At 35.9% G+C, this 20,686-nt stretch overlaps 1 protein-coding gene across 5 annotated transcripts in view; it reads left to right on the top strand.

The window, feature by feature from the left end:
• SMAD4 (SMAD family member 4) overlaps nucleotides 1-20,686 on the top strand; it is a 59,874-nt gene that overhangs the window by 29,977 nt on the left and 9,211 nt on the right. For 4 of the 5 annotated variants that reach the window (XR_007455360.1, XM_049620003.1, XM_049620004.1 and 1 more), the window contains exons 6-10: nucleotides 618-737; nucleotides 832-948; nucleotides 2,342-2,392; nucleotides 11,967-12,150; nucleotides 13,457-13,625. Coding sequence is in view for 4 of the 5 variants with exons in the window: in XM_049620003.1 (XP_049475960.1) it covers nucleotides 618-737; nucleotides 832-948; nucleotides 2,342-2,392; nucleotides 11,967-12,150; nucleotides 13,457-13,625 (641 nt within the window). In the remaining variant the exon portion in view is untranslated. Of the gene's footprint in view, nucleotides 1-617; nucleotides 738-831; nucleotides 949-2,341; nucleotides 2,393-11,966; nucleotides 12,151-13,456; nucleotides 13,626-15,198; nucleotides 16,537-20,686 lie in introns of those variants that run through there. The other variant, XM_049620006.1, reaches the window with a different exon arrangement.

The raw sequence follows: 20,686 nt of genomic DNA, 5'->3' as shown, positions 1-20,686 counted from the left end.
TTTTTTTGTTTTTTTTTTTCGGTGGTTTTTCGTTTTTGTTTTTGTTTTTGTTTTTACTAGCAATGCTCTATTGATGTAACAGTGGAGCTTGAACTTTTCTAAACTTCACCTTACCCATCACATTCCATTTAAAAGATTTGCCTGCTCTGCTTTTCTTTTATCAAACCATAGCATTTTGCCATTACCAGTACCAGTGCTGATGATAATGAATTTCTAGTTTTCAACATTTTCTTGAGCCTGGACTTTTGGAGTCCTAATTAGAAGGGTCTAGAGCTAGATGGCATGGCCAGTGATGAGCTGATGTGCTTCTGAAGTTACTGTGATAGGCTAGACACGTAGTGGGATTTTGCTGGCACGTGAAGAATATTAATGAAGGAAAAGGCCTCTAAAATTAGCTAGGCATTACTTTAAGGTACAATAATTTTCAACTTTTTCAAGTTAAGGTCTGCCTTCATAGATGACTTTAGGGTTTGTTATTTGATAGACCATGGACTAGTACCACTTTTTGCCCATCTTTATAGCTTCGATCATCAGTTATAGTTGGTCCTTCATTTACTGTATAAAAACGCAGGATTGCATCTCACATGTACCGTATTAATGTCTTCTTGTTCCTCTAGGTCAGCCTGCCAGTATACTGGCAGGCAGCCATAGTGAAGGATTGTTGCAGATAGCTTCAGGGCCTCAGCCAGGACAGCAGCAGAATGGATTTACTGGTCAGCCAGCTACTTACCATCATAGTATGTACATGCTTTTTAAAATCTTTTAAGTAGTTGAGAAAAAATAGGCAGACTTTATAAAAGCAAATTAATCCATGTGGGCCTTAATTTTTAGACAGCACTACCACCTGGACTGGAAGTAGGACTGCACCATACACACCTAATTTGCCTCACCACCAAAACGGCCATCTTCAGCACCACCCGCCTATGCCGCCCCATCCCGGACATTACTGTAAGCTCTTGTTTTTGTTTTAAGGGCCTTTTCTTTTTGAGAACTTGTTTTCTTTCTGTTTTTTTTTTTTAATGTTTTTACATCTTTTATTCATCTTACAATTTAGTTTCATTAAATGATTACTGCTTTTCAGCATTTTGGTAAAAACAGTATTATTTACTTTTCATAGTTTTGTTATCATACCTTTGTTTTAGAGGAGTAATGTTTACTAAATTTATTTCTCTGTTGCTAATGTTTCATTAACATCACATTGATTTCCATTCATTTGTTTGTTTACTTTGTATATGTTCTTAGGTCTCATGTATATCTGTATATCCACCCTAAGTGGATTGAAATCCCTTGAGTGTCAAGATCTCAAGGTTTCCCTCATCATAGTATTCAGCAAAATGCAGACACTTACGTGTTGTCTCTATCATTACTCTGTGCAGGCTTGATTTGGAGGGATACTCTACTAATAACCATAGCTTGTAATTTCAGACAGAAGAGGAACATTGTTCATTTGGCTTAGTGAAATCAAGACCCTGAATTTTTCATATGTATCCAATTCCTTTTCCTCCATTATAAGATTAATAGAACCAAAGAAAACTTGGAACATACAGAAAAGTGTAAATAAGAAAATTTAGAGTCCTACCACGTAGAGATATCCACTTCTAATATTTTTCGTATTTTTTCTTCCAGTCATATAAACGGGTATATGTATATTGGGAGAGAAAGGATCATACTATGTATATATTGTTGTATCCTGCTTTTTTTCAATTATGTTACTATTTTCCATATCTTAGGGAATGTAATTTTTTATGGCTGCCTGGCCCAGCATAGTGGTTAAGGTGCTGAGGTTGGACCCTTAACTGGCTGTGTGACCATTGGCAGGTTATATAACCCCCACTAACTAAGCCTTAAGGGTAATAGTATCTATCTCAAGGAGTGTTGTAAAAAGCAAATGGAATAATTCGTGTGAAGGGTTTAGCACAGTGTTTTAATGCTTAATAACCTCTCAATTTATCCTTAATTTAATAAACCTTAAACGTTTGTTTTTAGAACGGACCTAAGATTTTGAATTATTGTTGTATATTGCATTGTAAATTACACTCTTATCACCTTACATGAATAATTCATTTATAATTTAAATCTTGTGTGTACAGTTATTGCAAATTGCTTAACAGCACTTGGCACATAGCATTAAAATGTTAGCTATTAAATATCCACAAAAGTACCTTGAGAGTATTTGCTTATATAAAGTAATCTAAACTAAGCTTTTAAATTTTTAGACATTGAATAAGCTTTAAACCACTCCTAAGGTATGATAGTTATATTTAAGTAAGGTTTATTAAAAGTTTTAGCATTGGAAAACTTTTAATAAATAAAATTGGGATTTTTATTGTCTTTTCTTCAGGGCCAGTTCACAATGAGCTTGCATTCCAGCCTCCCATTTCCAATCATCCTGGTAAGTGTATTTCAACAATGATTCCCTATATTTAGATTTTCTTCATAGTAATTAAAACACACACACACACACACACACACACACACACATACACACACACACAGGTTTTAGTCTAGTTACACAGTAACCTACCTAACTTTTTAGATAAGTACAGTACTCCTTATGGCATTAGCTAATCAACAGTTTATGAGTAGCCAATAGAGTCCACATAAGCTGCCTATATTTGATACTTTTTAACTGTCTGAAATAAAAGACAAGAACTGTTTTTTCAGCTAAAATATGAGGTACCAAAGTGCTGGTTTTAGCATTGAATACATAAATATGCAGCAGAAGAAAACTAGGTTTCAAAATAGAACAGCTGTAAAAATGTAGTTTAAAAAGCCAGGGAAAAATCTAAAATGTGCGCTGGAAATAAAAATAATTCACTGTGTCTGTTTTAGAAGATAGATTCAGGAATTTTTGGTTAACTGGAATTTTTAGAAACTTTTTGATTAAATTATGTTCAAAGGAGTAAATAGCTGAATAGATTTCCTTAATTCAAATTTGAATATATCTTTTAAACCATAGAAGTAAAAAAGCAGAGAGAGTTAAAATACTGAAGGCTTCTTAACATAAACATAGCATTTTGAATTACTTTCCTCTATCCCTTCGTATGTTTTTCTTAGCTTAAAAAGATGCAAATAAAATTGATCGCTTAATTTTTTTTCCTACTTAAAAGTAATTTGTTTTATTATGAAGAATTTCAAACATATACCAAATATCAGACAGCACCCCCCCCCCCCGACCCCCCATTGTACTCATCCCTCAGTTTCAGCCATTGTCAGCTAAGGACCAGTTTGGTCTCATTCATACCCTCACCTATTACTTTGAAGGAAATCCTATAAAATTGTTTTATATATAAATATATCAGCATGTATTTCCAATAAAATTTAAAAAATAATGTAACTACAATAACCATAATGATCATTTTAAAGGATAACTTATAGTTCTTCAAATAGATCTACATAATTTTCTTAAGCAGTGTTTGGTTTGTTATTTTTTATGTTGGTTCTAATTTTTCTTCCAGCTGTTAAAAAAAAAACCATTGAGGGTAAGATTTTTAAGCTTATAACACTTCTCATGTTTCAGTTTAAGAGATTTGAAGAGTTTCTGAATCAAAAGGCCAAACTGCTTTATAGAGATCACATCAGAGTATGAGAACCAGTTTTACTCACCATGCTTGCCAGCATAGGCATGATAGTTCAATAGTCTTTTTGCTGATTTAGGAGGCAAATAATATTGGTTTTGATTAGAAGAAAAATGCTACTGGCCGGGCCTAAGTACTTTTTAACCATACATATATACTACTTAAATTATCCTCTTTAGTGGGTTTTCTACATGTTATTTGCATATTTATTGAACATTGTTTATGGGTTAAGGAGCCTTCCCTTTTTAAAACATTTTTATTGAGAAATCTAGAGAAAAGTATATAAAACAAGTATACATACAGTCTCATGAATAACAGTAAAGCCAACCCCTAGGTAACCACCACCCAGATTGAGAACTACGACAGCACTCCTAAAAAACTTCCTACCCCATGCATTTTGTTTCAGTCAAAAACTTTTCTTCTTCATCTCCAGAAATCAGCACTATCCTGCTTTTTGTGGATACTGTTTTGTTTTTGTTTTTTGAAACTGATGAATGCATCCTTAGACCATCTAGTAGATTGGTTTTACTTGTTTTTAAAATTATATGAATGAAATCATTATATCAGAATCTTAATTGGTTGTGAATAAATATGTTGGGATAAGAGGGGAAAATCTAGAGTCTTAAGAATGAGAATTTTTTCTGGCTTCAATGAAGCAGAAAGTCATTAGTCATTGAGAGTCATTAGTGATGCCTGGCATTTTGGGGAGCCTCAGTGTCCATATGGCTAAGTGGAAGGTGGTCTGCAGGAGGGAGGGTAACCAGAGCTCAGAAGAAAGACCTACTCTGGATGGGATGGTGAGGTGGGGTTAGAAATGGTGGCTGGTTATTTGGGCTCAATTTGGATTCAGCAATTGCTTTTGGTTTCCTGATAGATTTCCTTCATTCTCATGATGCAACTGATGTTGAGGTCTAACAGTTCCTGGTGGTTAGGGAATAACATTAACTAGTTATGAGGATACACATCTGGAACACCCCACACTGGTATTAAAACTTCTGTCTTGAGTAGACTAGGAAATGACTTAATGGTAAGAATTATTCTGAAAGGTCTCTGTCCAAGTGGTTGTGGGAGAGGATCAGCTATGCACATACACCTGTAGTGGAGTCAGCTGGTTGGAATGCAGAGGGCTGTGAACTCTTTGACTATGAATACTTAGAGGCCCCAGAGGAGTTTTACCTGACAACTGTTATCTTCATTACTCCTATTACAGTATTAAGAGAATATTTTAACTGGTTGCCCTGTTGGGAGGGCTTGTAGTCATGGTTTACTCTCTACTCTTATTCAGTATTTCTTTTAAAATTTGAATCCAGTTATTTCTCTGCTGAGGAACTTGCATTAATTTCCTGATCATTGCTTGGCCAAAAGGATGAAGTTGAAATTCCTTTGCTGGGCAGAAAATAGACTCTGATCCTGTTCCATGTGTACTTTTCTAGCCTTGTCTCTTTATGCTTTAACCATCCTGAAGCACATACTCAAGCTTGCCCGGGTATCATTCCTCTGTGCTTCTTCTTTGTCTTTTTTTTTTTTTTTTAATTTTTTTTTCAACGTTTTTTATTTATTTTTGGGACAGAGAGAGACAGAGCATGAACAGGGGAGGGGCAGAGAGAGAGGGAGACAAAGAATCGGAAACAGGCTCCAGGCTCCGAGCCATCAGCCCAGAGCCTGATGCGGGGCTCGAACTCACGGACCGCGAGATCGTGACCTGGCTGAAGTTGGACGCTTAACCGACTGCGCCACCCAGGCGCCCTTCTTTGTCTTATGTCTTGTGCACTATATTAGTTACCTGTGTTCTGCAACAGACTACTCCCCGAACTTAACTAGTTAAACAGTAATAACCATTTATTATACTTAGTTTCTGTGGGCCAGGGATCTGGGAGTGGTTTGGTTGGTTTCTTTGGCTTAAAGTCGCGTGAGGTTGCAGTCAGGTTGTTGGCTTGGGCTGCTATCATCAGAAGGATTTTCTGGGGCTGGAAGATTCACTTTCCAAGTGGTTTACCCATGTAGCTGGCAAGTTAATGTTATTGTAAGCAGTAAGCTCCACTTTCTCTGCATGGAGCTTCTCAAGTGTCTTCACACGATAGCCAGCTTCCCTCAGAGTAAGTGATCAAGAGAAGGCAAGACAGAGCCTCAGGGTCTTTTAAGACTTATCAGAGGCACCTGGGTGGCTCAGTTGGTTAAATGTATGACTCTTGATTTTAGCTCAGGTCATGATCGCACAGTCCTTGAGTTTGAGCCCCACGTCGGGTTCTGTGCTGACAGTGTGGAGCCTGCTTGAGATTCTCTCTCTCCCCTTTCTCTGGCCCTACACTGTTCACACACACACCCTCTCTCTCAAAATAAATAAAGAAAGAAAATTTAAAAAAGAGGATCAAAAGTCATGTCATAATTTCTGTAAAGTCCTATTTTGTGAGGAGGGGGTAACACACGGATATGAATATCAGGAGGTGAGAATCCTTGGGGACCATCTTGATGCCTACCCACATACTCCTAAGCTCCTAAATGTGTGTGGCAAATTCCTTTTATGTATGTATGTATGTATGTATGTATGTATGTATTTATGTATTTATTTAGAGAGACAGAGCATGAGTCAGGGAGGGGCAGAGAGCAAGGGAGAGAGAAAATCCCAAGTAGACTCCGAGTTGTTAGCACGTAGCCCAGTGCGGGGCTCATTCCCATGAACCGTGAGATCATGACCTGAGCCGCAATCAAGAGTCAGATGCTCAACACCCTGAGCCTCCCAGGTGCCCCTGTGCAAACTCTTTGTAAAGATCCAGCTGGAGTACACCACTTTTGGGAAGCCTTTCCTAATCCCTGTGTCCTCTGCTACCTAGTACTTTTAATTCTACTAAATTACAGTTGGTAGTTCACTTCTTATCCTTGATTCATGAACGAATAGAAAAGAAAGCAAAGTGGGGCGCCTGGGTGGCTCAGTTGGTTGAGCGTCCAACTTCAGCTCAGGTCATGATCTCACGGTTGGTGGGTTTGAGCCCCGCATTGGGCTCTGCGCTTGGCAGGTCAGAGCCTGGAGCTTGCTTCAGATTCTGTGTCTCCCTCTCTCTGCCCCTACCCCACTCATGCCGTCTCTCTCTCTCTCTCTCTCTCTCTCTCTCTCTGTCTCTCAAAAATAATATTTGGAAAAGAAAAGAAAGCAAAGTAATACTTGTTTTAGGTGTGTGGTTAATGTGGCCCCTTAAGGTCTGACTAAGAAATGCTAAAATGTTCTACCCCAGACTTAGGACCTTTAAGAGGGAAAATAAGCATATACCTCTGAATATATAAAATATTTGAAATAATTAAAAATCCTCAATAATAAATATAGCGTATCTTTTTAAGAAATGATTTTTCTTTATTAAAACATTTTTTAATGTTTAATTTTGAGAGGGAGTATGAGCTGGGGAGGGGCAGAGAGCAAGGGAGACAAGAATCCGAAGCAGGCTCCAGGCCCTGAACTGTCAGCACAGAGCCCGACACTGGGCTTGAACTCATGAGCTGTGAGATTGTGACCTGAGCCAAAGTTGGACACTTAACCAACTGAGCCACCCAGGAGCCCTGCGAAATGATTTTTGAGGACAGTTACATACATGCTTTCAGACATAGATGTAATACAAATTGTAGAAAATGAAAATAATTAGTATTGGTCATTACCTTGGTATTAAGGATTTCAGGTAGGCCATATACTTGATAATTTTTATGCTTTGACTTTGATAACTAAGTCGAAAAAAATTTTGGGCAAGGTTAGTCATTTTATTTCTTTTTTATGGATTAACTTTGTTTTTGCTTTTTCTTAAAACAAAAGCTTTTTCTTTAATATTCATCCAATTAAATATTAATTGCAAATTAAAGTGAGTTTCCTCAGTGTCTTTGAAGTTGTTTTGGTAATTCACAAATGGATTCAAAATTGACAGATTTCCAAATTCAGGTTATATTTTAGTAGTTTGGAACTCTCTACCATTCAAGAGAGAGTCTTTACGTGTAGATAAAAGATTCTCCTAGGGCATCTCATTCAGATCTAAATAATAAAAGAAATAATTCATAATGAGTCTCTTGGGCACTTTAACCAAGTTTTTAACTTCTTGAATTACTTGCTGTCAGAAATTGAAGATAATGCCTTGGAGACTTATATTTCCCAGTGTAATTGAATAACATTTATTTGATAAACTGTGCTTTATAATACATTTCTCCATTATAAAAAATATTTAGCTAAGTTCTTATATTGTAAAAAAAAAAATTCAGGTTGCTAACTCAGTCTTTTAAAAACCTTTTCTCTCGCCTGGGTGGCTCGGTTGGTTAAGCGTCCAACTTTGGCTCATGTCATGATCTCACAGTTTGTGGGTTTAAGCCCTACGTTGGGCTCTGTGCTGACAGCTCAGAGCCTGGAGCCTGCTTTGGATTCTGTCTCCATCTCTCTCTCTCTCTGCCCTCCCCCCCTCCAAAGAATAAGTAAACATTAAGAAATAAATAAATAAAAACCTTTTCTCTGGCCAGTAATGAGCAGTCCATAGGCTTCATGAGACCAGCTCAACTTCACTAGTTCAGCAACAAGGAGCTAAAAGTATCAAATGAGCAAGCACGTTAATAATCCCACTCCATCTTGGTAGGTGTTGTTGGGATATTAAGAATGTTCTCTCTAATTACATCCTGCTGTTAATACTAGTTTTGAGAAGCTGCAGGCTTATCACTTATATGGCATTTGATCCTTGGAGCAAAAGAGCAAAGAGAGATCTAGAAAGTCTTTTTTTTTTTTTTTTTTTTTTTAAGTTTATTTATTTTGAAAGAGAGAGAGAGTGTGAGCACAAGCAGGGGAAGGGCAGAGAAAGAGAGAATCCTAAGTAGGCTCTGCACTGTTAGCACAGAGCTGAATGTGGGGCCTGAACTCGCAAACCATAAGATTATGACCTGAGTCAAAATCCAGAGTTGGACGCTTAACCAGGTGAGCCACCCAGGCGCCCCAGGATCTAAAAAGTCTTAATGAGTGCTTCTTATTCCTTACTCCTGTTTATTACTCAATTAGCAAATTGAGAGTGGAAAGTTTTCCACATTATATACTGTATCCCAGGACTGCCAAGTTCTCTGGAACCCTCTTAGATTACCTCTGGTTCTCTCTGTCCTCCTAGATGGTAACCTCCTTCCTCCTTTCTTAGGCCTTAATAATCTCTTAACAGATCGTCGTTTTTCTTCCCTGATCAATGGTGTGCAGTTCTGATGCCAGTTTCTGTTTACTTCAAGTTTCTTAAAATACTTCTTCCCAGTAGCAGGAGATCAACTCATACTAAACCTATTCAGATATGCAGCTTTATGTAACCATCATTGCTGTGTGGTATCTGAGATAATTAGGTAAATGAAAACCCCTTTGGCAACTGGGAAATAAAATAAGGTTTAAGTGCAGTTGCAGATATTACAGTTCATGATGATAAAAGTATCTTTTTTCTTATTTAAACATGGAGATTATACAATTCTCTTTTTCTCCCATAAATTGACTCTCATGGAAAAAGGTTGCTCACCATGAAACTTTACTTCTGGATAGTGTTCTTCAGTATGAACTAGGAAATGCATGTCCTTCCGCCTTATTTTTTACTGAGCATTATAGACATTCATGACTTCTGGGCATTGTTTGTAACAGAATTTACTGTGTGGACTGTGTAAAGACCTCTTTTAAGTGCTGTTACTGTTTTTTTTTGCTTCCAAAACATTGGGTAGTTGTTAACTTATCTTAACACAACCTCTTTAGTTTTAGCTTCAACCAGTATACCTGCCAGTTACGTTTGCTGAGGCTTTTGGTTCATAGCATAATGGAATGTTTCCTATAAAGAATAACTTCATAAATATTTCAAACTGTTTTTTTAAGAGGGGACTTCAGTGTATCACTACTTTTCAAGTTTAATGATAACCAAACATATTTAAAGAAATTTAAGTATTTGTGATTAGTTGATTTGATCTGTGTGGCAAAACATTTCAAGTTAAGTTTTTGAATCACCATCTTCATGTGGTCTGTTTTATTAATTCTTAGTTGAAAAGTACTTTCTTCCTTGACAGCATTTTTGTTTTTTTGTTTTTTGTTTTAAATGTTTATTTTTGAAAGACAGAGAGACAGAGTGAGGGGGGGGAGGGGCAGGGAGAGAGAGAGAGACACAGAATCCGAAGCAGGCTCCAGGCTCTGAGCTGAGCCCGACGTGGGGCTCAAACCCAGGAACCGCGAGATCATGACCTGAGCTGAAGTTGGACGCTCAGTCCTACTGAGCCACCTGGGCACCCCCTTGACAACATTTGAAAAACAATTAGATACATAGATTTTACAAGATTTTTGAAAATATATTTGAAATGTCTGTCATACTTCATTTTAAGATATTTTGGGAGTTTGAGAAGATCTATTGTTTTGTCATTCCAAGTATCTTTATAGATTGTTGAAAGTTTTATTGCTGCAAATTTTAGATGAGTCAGAGTTCATAAAGGGCATTGAGAAGCGGATCAATAATTGGTTTATCAGCAGAAAGCTTTCAGGGGCACCTGGGTGACTTGGTTGAGCATCCGACTTCGGCTCAGATCATGATCTCACAGTTCATGAGTTCAAGCCCTGTGTTGGGCTCTGTGCTGACAGCTTGGAGCCTGGAGCCTGCTTCGGATTCTGTGTCTCCCTCTCTCTGCCCCTTCCCTGCTCATGCTCTGTCTCTCTCTGTCTCTCAAAAATGAATAAATGTTAAAAAAAATTTTTTTTTTTTAAAGAAAGCTTTCATTCTCTAGTAAGTGGCAGTGGCCTTTTCCCCCTTAAATAAGTCAAATCCTTTTTTATTCCAGGGCCTTTGCATTTGCTTTCTTCTTAGTATATGTGCTGCTGAAGCGAGCACATCATTTGCTTTCTTCTTGAAGTGTTCTGCTCACAGTCTTTACATAAATACGTGGTCTTTCAAAGTTTATCTTTTCAGATAGGATGTACCCCTGCCCTCTAGCCTGAAGGATTCTTTCCAATCATCTTCTGTTCCACACCCCATTTTATTTTCTTTACAGTATTTATCATTACCTGAGTCATCTTACTCATTTATCTCCTTATTTGCCTCTGCATTTCCATGAGATTAGGGACAGTAGCGGTCCTGTTTATTGCCGTTGTATGCCATGCCTAGAATAATTTCTAGAGGGGTGCCTGGGTGGCTCAGTCAGTTAAGCGTCTGACTTCAGCTCAGGTCATGATCTCAGGTTTCGTGAGTTTGAGCCCCATGTAGGGCTCTGTGCTGACAGCCCGGAGCCTGGAGCCTGTTTCAGGTTCTGTGTCTCCCTCTTTCTCTGCCCCTCCCCTGCTTGCACTCTGTCTCTGTCTCTGTCTCTGTCTCTCTCAAAAATAAATAAGCATTAAAAAAAATTAGAATAATTCCTAGATACCCTATAAATTGTTAGTTAAAGGAAAACCAAATAATTTCCATTTATGTTGTCTCTAATAATTGTATTCAAACAAAAATTAGAAATACTTGATCAACTATATTTGCAAATCAAACCAAGTAGTGCCTTTTTTCCCAATCCCATTTAAAATTATTTTAAATCATTTATCGTTGCTTAAATGAATACACTGAATACATCTTCAGAGTTAAAATTGTAGTAGTTAACATCAATTGACTTCACCAAAAACGACCTTTCAATCAAGAGACAGTTGAGAATTCCTATCCAGAGCAACTGTGTAGTGGAATGTGATTAACCTTGACTCTAGTCTGGGATGGCTGACTTGCTTATGCCCTCTCAATTAGGGATCTATACAAATATGCCATAAATTGATGTTACTTAAGAACACTTCCCTGGAATATGTCTTAGAGTCAGTGTGTTTTAAAAAAATACAAGTTAGACTACGTAGAAAATATATGCAGCCAAATGAAACACTATGATAAAATAATTTATTTTAGATTCTAATTACTTCCATTCTTTAAATTCCTAGTTGGCTGTGTCCTTTGAGGTAAGAACCAATGTCCAGATTTTAAAAATGACTACAGTTTCAAGAATGCTAGGCACTGAGCTGAAAAATGGAAGACATGGAAGTGTCTACTTTTTTTTTTTTAATGTTTGTTTATTTTTGAGAGAGCAAGCACAAGCAGGGGAGGGGCAGAGAGACAGAGGGGGATACAGAATCCCAAGTAGGCTCAGGCTCTGAGCTGTCAGTGCAGAACCTGACACACAAACTGTGAGATCATGTCCTGAGCTGAAGTCAGGTGTTTAACCGTCAGAGCCCCCCCAGGTGCCTTGGAAGTGCCTACTTTTTAATACATTGTCATTTTCATCAAATTCTTTTGGGTGCTTTTCAAATGCCTGTCTCTTCCCTTCACCCTTTCTTTTAGGAAAAGCTTTGTCTTAAGTGAAAGTGAATGCTTTGTATCTTACATGGGTAGGTGTTCTCTTGTTTATCCTCTGTAGCTCCTGAGTATTGGTGTTCCATCGCTTACTTTGAAATGGATGTTCAAGTTGGAGAGACATTTAAGGTTCCTTCAAGCTGCCCTATTGTTACTGTTGATGGATATGTGGACCCTTCTGGAGGAGATCGCTTTTGCTTGGGTCAACTCTCGAATGTCCACAGGACAGAAGCCATTGAAAGAGCAAGGTATTGTTGACTGTATAGTTATTTTAAAAATTGAATATAGTACATTGTCATTTATTCTTCAAAATTTTTTTAATGTTTATTTACTTTTTGAGAGAGAGAGCGGGGGCGGGGGGGGCAGAGAGAGAGGGAGACAGGGCTCTGTGGGGCTCAAACTCAGGAGCCGTGAGATCACGACCTGAGCCGAAGTCGAACGCTTAACCAACTGAGCGACCCAGGCGCCCCCATTGTCATGTATTCTAAGTTCTGTTTTTCAATGTAGACTTACAAGATTTTGAATATAGACAAAAAAGTAAAGATCATCTTAAAAAGTCAGAAAATTTGTAAGCACTGCAGTATAATTGTGGATGTTTGTTATTTAAGATATAATAAAAATTCTTGTTTAAGTTAATGACGTTTCTATGTTTTGAATAGTAAACTAGACCTTTTGGTATCCACTTTGAAAACTAATTTTTATTTCCTCTGATCATATATTATTTCTACAAATCTGTTGAGAGGAAGTAATGTAAAATGAGGATGTTTTTGTAAATATTATTTATAATGTTGGAAAAATGATAAAGGGTAATGCTTAAGTAAATTTTGATGAACTTTCATTTTTTATGTAGTCATTAAAATGTTAATTAAAGGTTTATGTATCAAATGTAAATGCTTAAGATGAAATATTATAGGAAAATATAATAGTTTTAGGCACTTTATGATCTCAACTCTTTAAGGAAGTATATATGTGCATAAGTATGTACTCATGGTTCTATCACTAGCTATGTGACTTTGGTGAATTACTCTCTAAGCTGATGCTAATAGAATTATCTGTAATGAAGAAGATAGTTTATATCTGTGCTGTTCACTGCAGTAGCCACTGCCTACATTAAAACATAGCTATTGAGCAGTTAGAATATGGTTCATATGATTAACTGAATTTTATAATTAGTTTAATTTAAATAGTCACATGTAGCTAGAAGCTGTTGACTTGGACAGTGTAACTATATGCTTTTATAAGCTTTAGTTTCAACATTTATAAAATGGGTTTAATGGTATCTACCTTACTGAATTGTAAAGGTTAAGTGAGGATTTATGTTAAGTATTCGGCAGGTAGTAAACATTATGTATATGCTCATCGTTATTTTATATGAATAAGATATTTTAAAAAAGGAAATACACAAGAATGTTAATAATGGCTTTCAGTTATGGTGTAATATAATGTCTTTTATTTAAAATTTTTTTTTAATATTGGGTGTGCAATATAATCTGAACCAAAACTTATTTTTAAATACTTATCCAAACAAAATGTGATTCCCTTTTTCTTCCTAAGGTTGCACATAGGCAAAGGTGTGCAGCTGGAATGTAAAGGTGAAGGTGATGTTTGGGTCAGGTGCCTTAGCGACCATGCAGTCTTTGTGCAGAGTTACTACTTAGACAGAGAAGCGGGCCGTGCACCTGGAGATGCTGTTCATAAGATCTACCCAAGTGCATATATAAAGGTTAGTTACAGTCTTACTCAAATATTTTAGACTTAGAAAGCTCTATTGTTAAAAGAATTGAGGTGGAGGTGGGGGCAGTAGAAAAATGTCTTTTACGTATTAAACAATCAGAAGTGATATTTGCGTATAAAACATATTTCCTGGGGCATTTATTGATGTTACTGCCTATTGAGTTTTATGGTTGCATTCATGCCCTATTATTTATTAATAAATTTGTTTATTAATAAATTTGTTTTACAGTAATACACAAGCTCTTGAAAATATTGAGCGAAATCTCCAAATTTGTATTCCTTTGATTTATGAAGTATGTAAAACTCAGACCTAGAATTTTATCTTAGCCAATCTTCAGGATTGTATGGAGGGGAATTCTAAAATAAATAGCTTTTCAAATTAAGAACCTGAGAAATGAAAAATTCTTCAATACCAGGTTATTAAATGTAATTTTGTGCATTAAATGAACATTTATCTATTGTTTATTATGATATATATTATATTGTTTTACATATTAAGCCTGAAGTGTTTATCATTTATTACCTATTCAACCCATTTCAATTTTGGTTTATAACATAAAACACTCTTTTTGAAAGAAAGTTGGAATTAGAAAGGCTAAATATATTTTTAATTTCAGATTTTGTACAGTCATCCTAAGCATCTTCATTGTTGGCTATTGTAAATTAGTGGAATTAACTGTATAACTCATCACTTATTTCCAGGAAATTCCTGAACATACAAATAATATAGTCAAATAGTGTATACAGAAATGGAATTGCTTGTTTGCCTCACAACAGCAAACCCAATATCTCATTTTCAGTTAAAGGATATAGGGATCTATATAATGAAACTTTTTTTTATAATGAAATTTCTAAATATTATCAAGTAGAGTGAAAATAAGAAACCTTCATGTACCCCTCATCCAGCTTCAACAATTATCAGCGTTCTATCAACCTTTATTGTGCTTACCACTTTACTTTTTTTTCTCTAGTAATTTAAAGCCATTTCCAAATATTCTTTCAGTTCACTCATAAAATACTCTCGTACGAATTGCTAATTGATAAATATTTCTAAAAGACATAATCACAATGCTATTTATCACACCTTCTGAAATTAACAGTAATTTCCAATAATTTAACAGTAATGTTAAGTCATGACAGTAGAGAACCATTTATAGTTTTGATCTGTTAGAACAATGGAATAGAATAGAACAATAAAATATTGAAATACATTTATTGATAGGATATTTATGATGTGGAAATGTCAGTTGTTAAACAATACATAGAATATGATCTGTTAAACATTACATAGGATATTTGTATTCGTTTATATATATACCCACAAGTCAATGGTGTGTACAGTGTCTTACCAGGAATTGTCTCTGGGAGGTGGAATTATCTTCACTTGCATTTTTCAGTTTCTTCACAAGGAATTTTAGTTATTTGTGCTTTATTGTTATTTTTAAGTGGTGTTGGATTTCCTCGTATGCTTTGCAGTCTATTTTATATTGGTTGGCAAATTTGTCTTGAGAGAATTAATTCTTTTTATTTTTTTTCCTCCCTGTTATTGCTTCTCCCTATAGGGCAGTTTTGCCTTAGTCTGGCACCCTGGGATCCACATCTCAGAACCAATTCTTATATTTAGGAGGTAGAGGAATTTTGTCCCATGAGGAAATTGAGTTCCAATCCCCAGGTATGCTCAGGGCCTAATTCCTATTGCATAGGTTTCTGTTGCTTATCTCTGCCATGGGCAAGAATTTTATTCCTAGGTGCATTTCTGAATTAGCTGTCAGAGTATTTTACCAGCACTTGGTTTATGGGCAAGTGCCCAGTTGTAGACCTCAGAGAGCCTGGCTATTGTATCTTTCCTTATTATTCTAAGAAGTTAAATTACTAACCTCTACACCTTCTTTTTTTGATCTTGGTACCCAAGTACCTCCTGTCTTTAGTCCCTGCTCTCCACTGTAGATTTTGTTTATCCATCATCAGTTGATGGACACATGGATTATTTCCATTTTTTGGCTATTGCGAATAATGTTGCTCTGAACATTCACGTACAGGTTTTTAGGTAGATGTATGTTTTCAGTTTCTTGGATATATACCTAGGAGTAGAATTGCTGGATTATAAGGTAACTATGTTCAGCGTTTTTGGATGGATTGACAGACTATTTCCCAAGTTGCCATGCCATCTTACATTTCCATCAGCAATGTATATATGAGAGTTTTAATTTCTCTGTATTCTCATCAACACTTGTTATCTATTTTAGCCATCTTAGTGGATGTGAAGTAGTATCTCATTGTGGTTTTGATTTGCCCTAATTGATAATAATATTGAACATCTTTTCATGTGTTTATTGGCCATTTGTATATCTTCTCTGGAGAAATATCTATTCAGATCTTTGGCCCATTTTTAAATTGGGTTCTTTGTCATTTTGTTACTGGGTTATAAGAGTTCTTTATATATTTTGGGTATCAGTCCCTTATAAGATACATGATTTGTGTATATTTTCTTCAATTCTTTGGCTTGTTCTTCATTTCACTTTCTTGGTGATATGACTTACAGCATGAAAGGTTTTAATTTTGATGTAGTTCAACTTATCTATTCTTTGGTAGCTTTTGCCTTCAGCGTCTTATCTAAGAAACTATTACCTAATCCAAAGTCATGAAGATTTACTTCTATGTTTTCTTCTAAGTATTTTATAGTTTTAGCTCTTTATTTTAGGTCTGTGCTCCATTTTGAGTTAATTTGTGTTTATGGTATAAGGAAGGGATCCAGCTTTATTCTTTTGAATTGGAATATCCAGTTCTGGCAACCATTTGTTGAAAAGACTGTGTTTTCTCTTATGAATTATCTTGACACCTTTGGTGAAATTCAGTTGACCTTGAACGTAAAGGCTTATTTCTGTGCTATATCTGTGTTTATATACATATATACATACATATATATATACACACACACACACACACAATTATACATATGTACATATATATACATACATATATGTATATATGTGTATATATACACACATATATACATATACACACATACATATGTATATATACGTATATGTACACAAACACACACACACACACACATACACACACATACGTATATAATCCTTATGACAGTACTACTCTGACTTGATTACTCTAGCTTTGTGGTAAGTTTTGAAGTTGGGAAGTATGAGTTTTTCAACTTTGTCCTTTCTCAGGATTGACTATTGACCACTCTTTGTATTTCTATGTGAATTTTATGATTGGCTTAAGGGATATATATCTTTAATAATTGTTCTACCCTTTGTATGTGCTTATAGCAGAGAGAAAAAAGTGTTCATGTATACTTACTCATCCATCTTGACTTGGAAATCTCTGGGTTACTTGAATAATTTGCAGCAAATGGGCAGGGAACTATGTGTTGATTATATACTATGTGTCAGACAAGAGTTATGAATTTATTTGATATAGGGTCATTTTAAAACATTTGAGCTTAAAAAAATGTAGACTCCTACAATTAAAGTAATTTTTTTTAGGATTGTCAAATAAGTGTAACATCTCTGTTTTAGTACAAATGGCTCTTGAAAAGCTCCTAAGGTATGAGATATATCATCACTTGATAAACCACTGTCAATGGATAGATATTCAAAGTAATCTAAGGCTTTTGCTGTGAACAATAAATAACAGTCTTGTGGGACATTTTAGTGGAGTAAAAAACAATATCCTGTTTTTATCATATTAACTGTTTAAGATTTTAAAAGAATGATTTCTGTTTACCAAGCATATTATTGTTCTTCAAAAGAATCTTATTAGCTAGAAAGAAGGACATACAAATATACCCTAAGTCTAACTATTGGCATGTTCTTAATTTACTAATTTTTTAGGCAGTGATAACTAGAGGATCTGTATAATGCTGTTTAGATTTATTGATTCTCACCAGAGATGATATTACTGGGGTCAGTTATATGCAAATAACATGAACCTCTGGAAGGAGGACCCACACATTGGGAATACACCTCTCCCTATCCCCCCAAACATGCATACACACACACAAACACATTTTTCTCTTTTTAATTAAAATGAGGAAAACATGAGTTTGGAGAGCCATTCTTTCATTTTATAAATCAAGAAGCTAGAGCTAAATTGTGAAGTTTCTTTTCTCCTAAGATGTTGATTTTTTCCCCCTTCATCTTTCATGACATTATAGTCATCTTTCATTCATGAAAATCTGATGTAATGAAATGTCATTTTACAAGGTTTAAATGAAGCAAATGTTTGAGTTCTAAGTGGCCTTGTTGTTTTGCTCTCAAAAGTAAGATGTCTTGTTTTGTTTTGTTCCGTTTTGTTTTGTTTTTGAGAGAGAGCACATGTGCGGGAAGAACGAGGGGGGTAAGGGCAACGGAAGAGGGAGAGAGAATCTTAAACAGGCTCCACACCCAGCACCGGAAGGCTGATGCCAGGCTTAATCCCACTATGTGGGCAGTCAGGTTTTTTAATAGCTTTATTAAATAGCTATTTTAAGATATTAAGATAATATCTTAATAAATAGCTTTATTAAGATATTGAGATATAATTCACATACCATGTAATTCGTCCATTTAAATTGTACAGTTCAGTGATTTTTAAAAATATATCCACATAGTTATGCAGCCATCATCACAATCAATTTTTGAGCATTTTCATCAGTCTACAAAGAAGCCCTGCACCCTTTAGTTATCATTTCTCAATCCCCCATTTCTCTCAGCCCTAAACAACCATTAATTTACTTTCTCTATAGATTTGCCTATTCAGAACATTTTGTATAAATGAATTCGAATAGTGTGGTCTTCTGTGACTTCTTTCTGTCTTTTTTTAAAACGTTTATTTTGAGAGAGAGAAAGCATGCATGCATGAGCAGGGGAGAGGCAGAGAGAGGGGGAGAGAGAGAATCCCAAGTAGGCTCTGCACTGTCAGCACAGAGCCTGACGCACATCTCAGTGTCACGAATTGTGAGATTATGACCTGAGCTGAAATCAAGAGTTGGACATTTAATCCACTGAGCCACCCAAGCACCTTTTCTGTGACTGCTTTCATTAGATATAATGTTTCAAGCTTCATCCACATAGCAGACATGTGTAGTTCATTCATTTTATGGCAGAATAATATTCCATATACCACATCTTATTTATCCATTCTTCAGTTGATGGATATAGGAGTTTCCATTTTTTGGCTATATTATGAATAATACTACTACAAACATTAGTGTACAAGGTCTTATGTGATGTATGTCCTCATTTCTCTTGGGTATATACCTAAGAGAGGTATTGCGGGATCATTAGGTAACTCTGCGTAACATTTTGAGGGACTCCCAAACTGTTTTCCAGAGTGACTTAAACTGTTTTACATTCTGATCAGCAGTGTGGGAAGCTTTCAATTTCTCCACAGTCTCATCAACACTTATTATCTATCTTTTGTATTTTAGCCATCCTAATGGGTGTAGAGTGTTATCTCATTGTGATGGTTATTGATTTGCATTTCCCTGATGATGTTGAGTCAGGTTTGGTTTTGAACACATAAATGCTAGGGGAGGCTTCTAAACCATAGGTAGGCTAGGTTGAAGATTATTATGATCCCCACTTACGTTGATTTCCCAATTACGATGTATTGTGATTCTTACCTCCAGATCAGGTAACTTAGCAAATTTTTAATGAAGTCTTATGTTCACATGCCCAATATACAACACAATTCCCTTTCTCTTTCTGGGTTGCTATTTCTTGGTGTTGATTCTAACTGAGAGTGTTGTAATTAAGCCTTATAATAGAAAAATGTCAAAATTTGACTCCTGGTTGAAAGTATTCTGAAGATGTTGACATTGAGCTTTAAGTAATAGGTTTGTAATAAATTTATATGAGAGTAACCACAGGAAGCGTGCTTAAATAAATGGAAGGAAGGGAGTTGATTAGGTCAGCAGTGGTGATCAGAAATATCTCCTGGATCTGAGCCCAAAAGGATATTTAAACTTTGATTCCTCTGAATTGTCTTTGTTAATAACTCCGATTCTGAAAGGAAGATGGTCACATTTCAATGGTAGCCTTAATTTTAGCATCCAGTAGAACAGATAAAATCTGTTACGGTTTAATGGATCAGATACAGTAGTAGAGAGGCAACCCAGGTTTTAGTTAGGTTTCAGTTACTGGCAGTATAGCCAGTAATTAGAAGTGTTCTGGTTTGAATGCTTTAATTACATAAATCTACTCTGGAAGGATTTGCTGAAGTGCTGAATAAATAATTTCTACATCTGCAGATAAAAGTGATAATATTATAAAATTTCATTTTTTGTGGTTACCTATAATAATGTGTAGCTGGTGTTAGCATAGATTTAGGCTAAGACATTCATAATTGTGATTGTTTACAACATTGTAAGGAACTGTGTGTGAAGATCTTTTGGCTATTTTTAATGATTCATGATGGGGGTGAGGGTACATTGAGAGCATATTTGAACCCTAGGAATTTATAAGGTATATTCCCTGCTCCTGGACAATAAGACTATATAGGTACCATACTTGGTTAATGATGTTTTAAAAAAAAATTTTTTTTGGTTGTAAAGAGCGAAGTGTAAAACACAAAACTATGAAACTCCTAGAAGAGAACATTAGAGAAAATGTAGATGACCTTGGGTGTGGTGGTGACTTTAGGTATGACACCAGAAGTGCCCCATGAAAAACAATTGATAGGTTGCACTTCATTAAAATTAAAAACTGTGAAAGTTTGTCAAGCAAATGAGAAGATAAGTCACAGACTGGGAGAAAATATTTACAAAAGACACATCTGATAAAGGATTGTTATCTAAAATGTAGAAAACTTTTAAAACTCAGCAATAAGAAAACAACCTGATTTTTTGAATGTGCAGGGGGTGCCTGGGTAGGCTCAGTCAGTGAAGCATCCGACTCTTGATACTGGCTCAGGTCGTGATCTCATGGTTGGTGAGTTTTAGCCCCGCATTGCCGCAGAGCCTGCTTGGGATTTTCTCTCTCCCTCTCTCTCTGCCCCTCCCCCACTTCAGTGGGTGCTCTCGCTCTCGCTCTCGCTCTCGCTCTC

This window comes from Panthera uncia (genome assembly GCF_023721935.1).
Source record: "Panthera uncia isolate 11264 chromosome D3 unlocalized genomic scaffold, Puncia_PCG_1.0 HiC_scaffold_8, whole genome shotgun sequence".
Lineage (NCBI taxonomy): Eukaryota > Metazoa > Chordata > Mammalia > Carnivora > Felidae > Panthera > Panthera uncia.
Note: the sequence above shows the minus strand (reverse complement) of the source record. Positions and strands in the feature narration are given on the sequence as shown.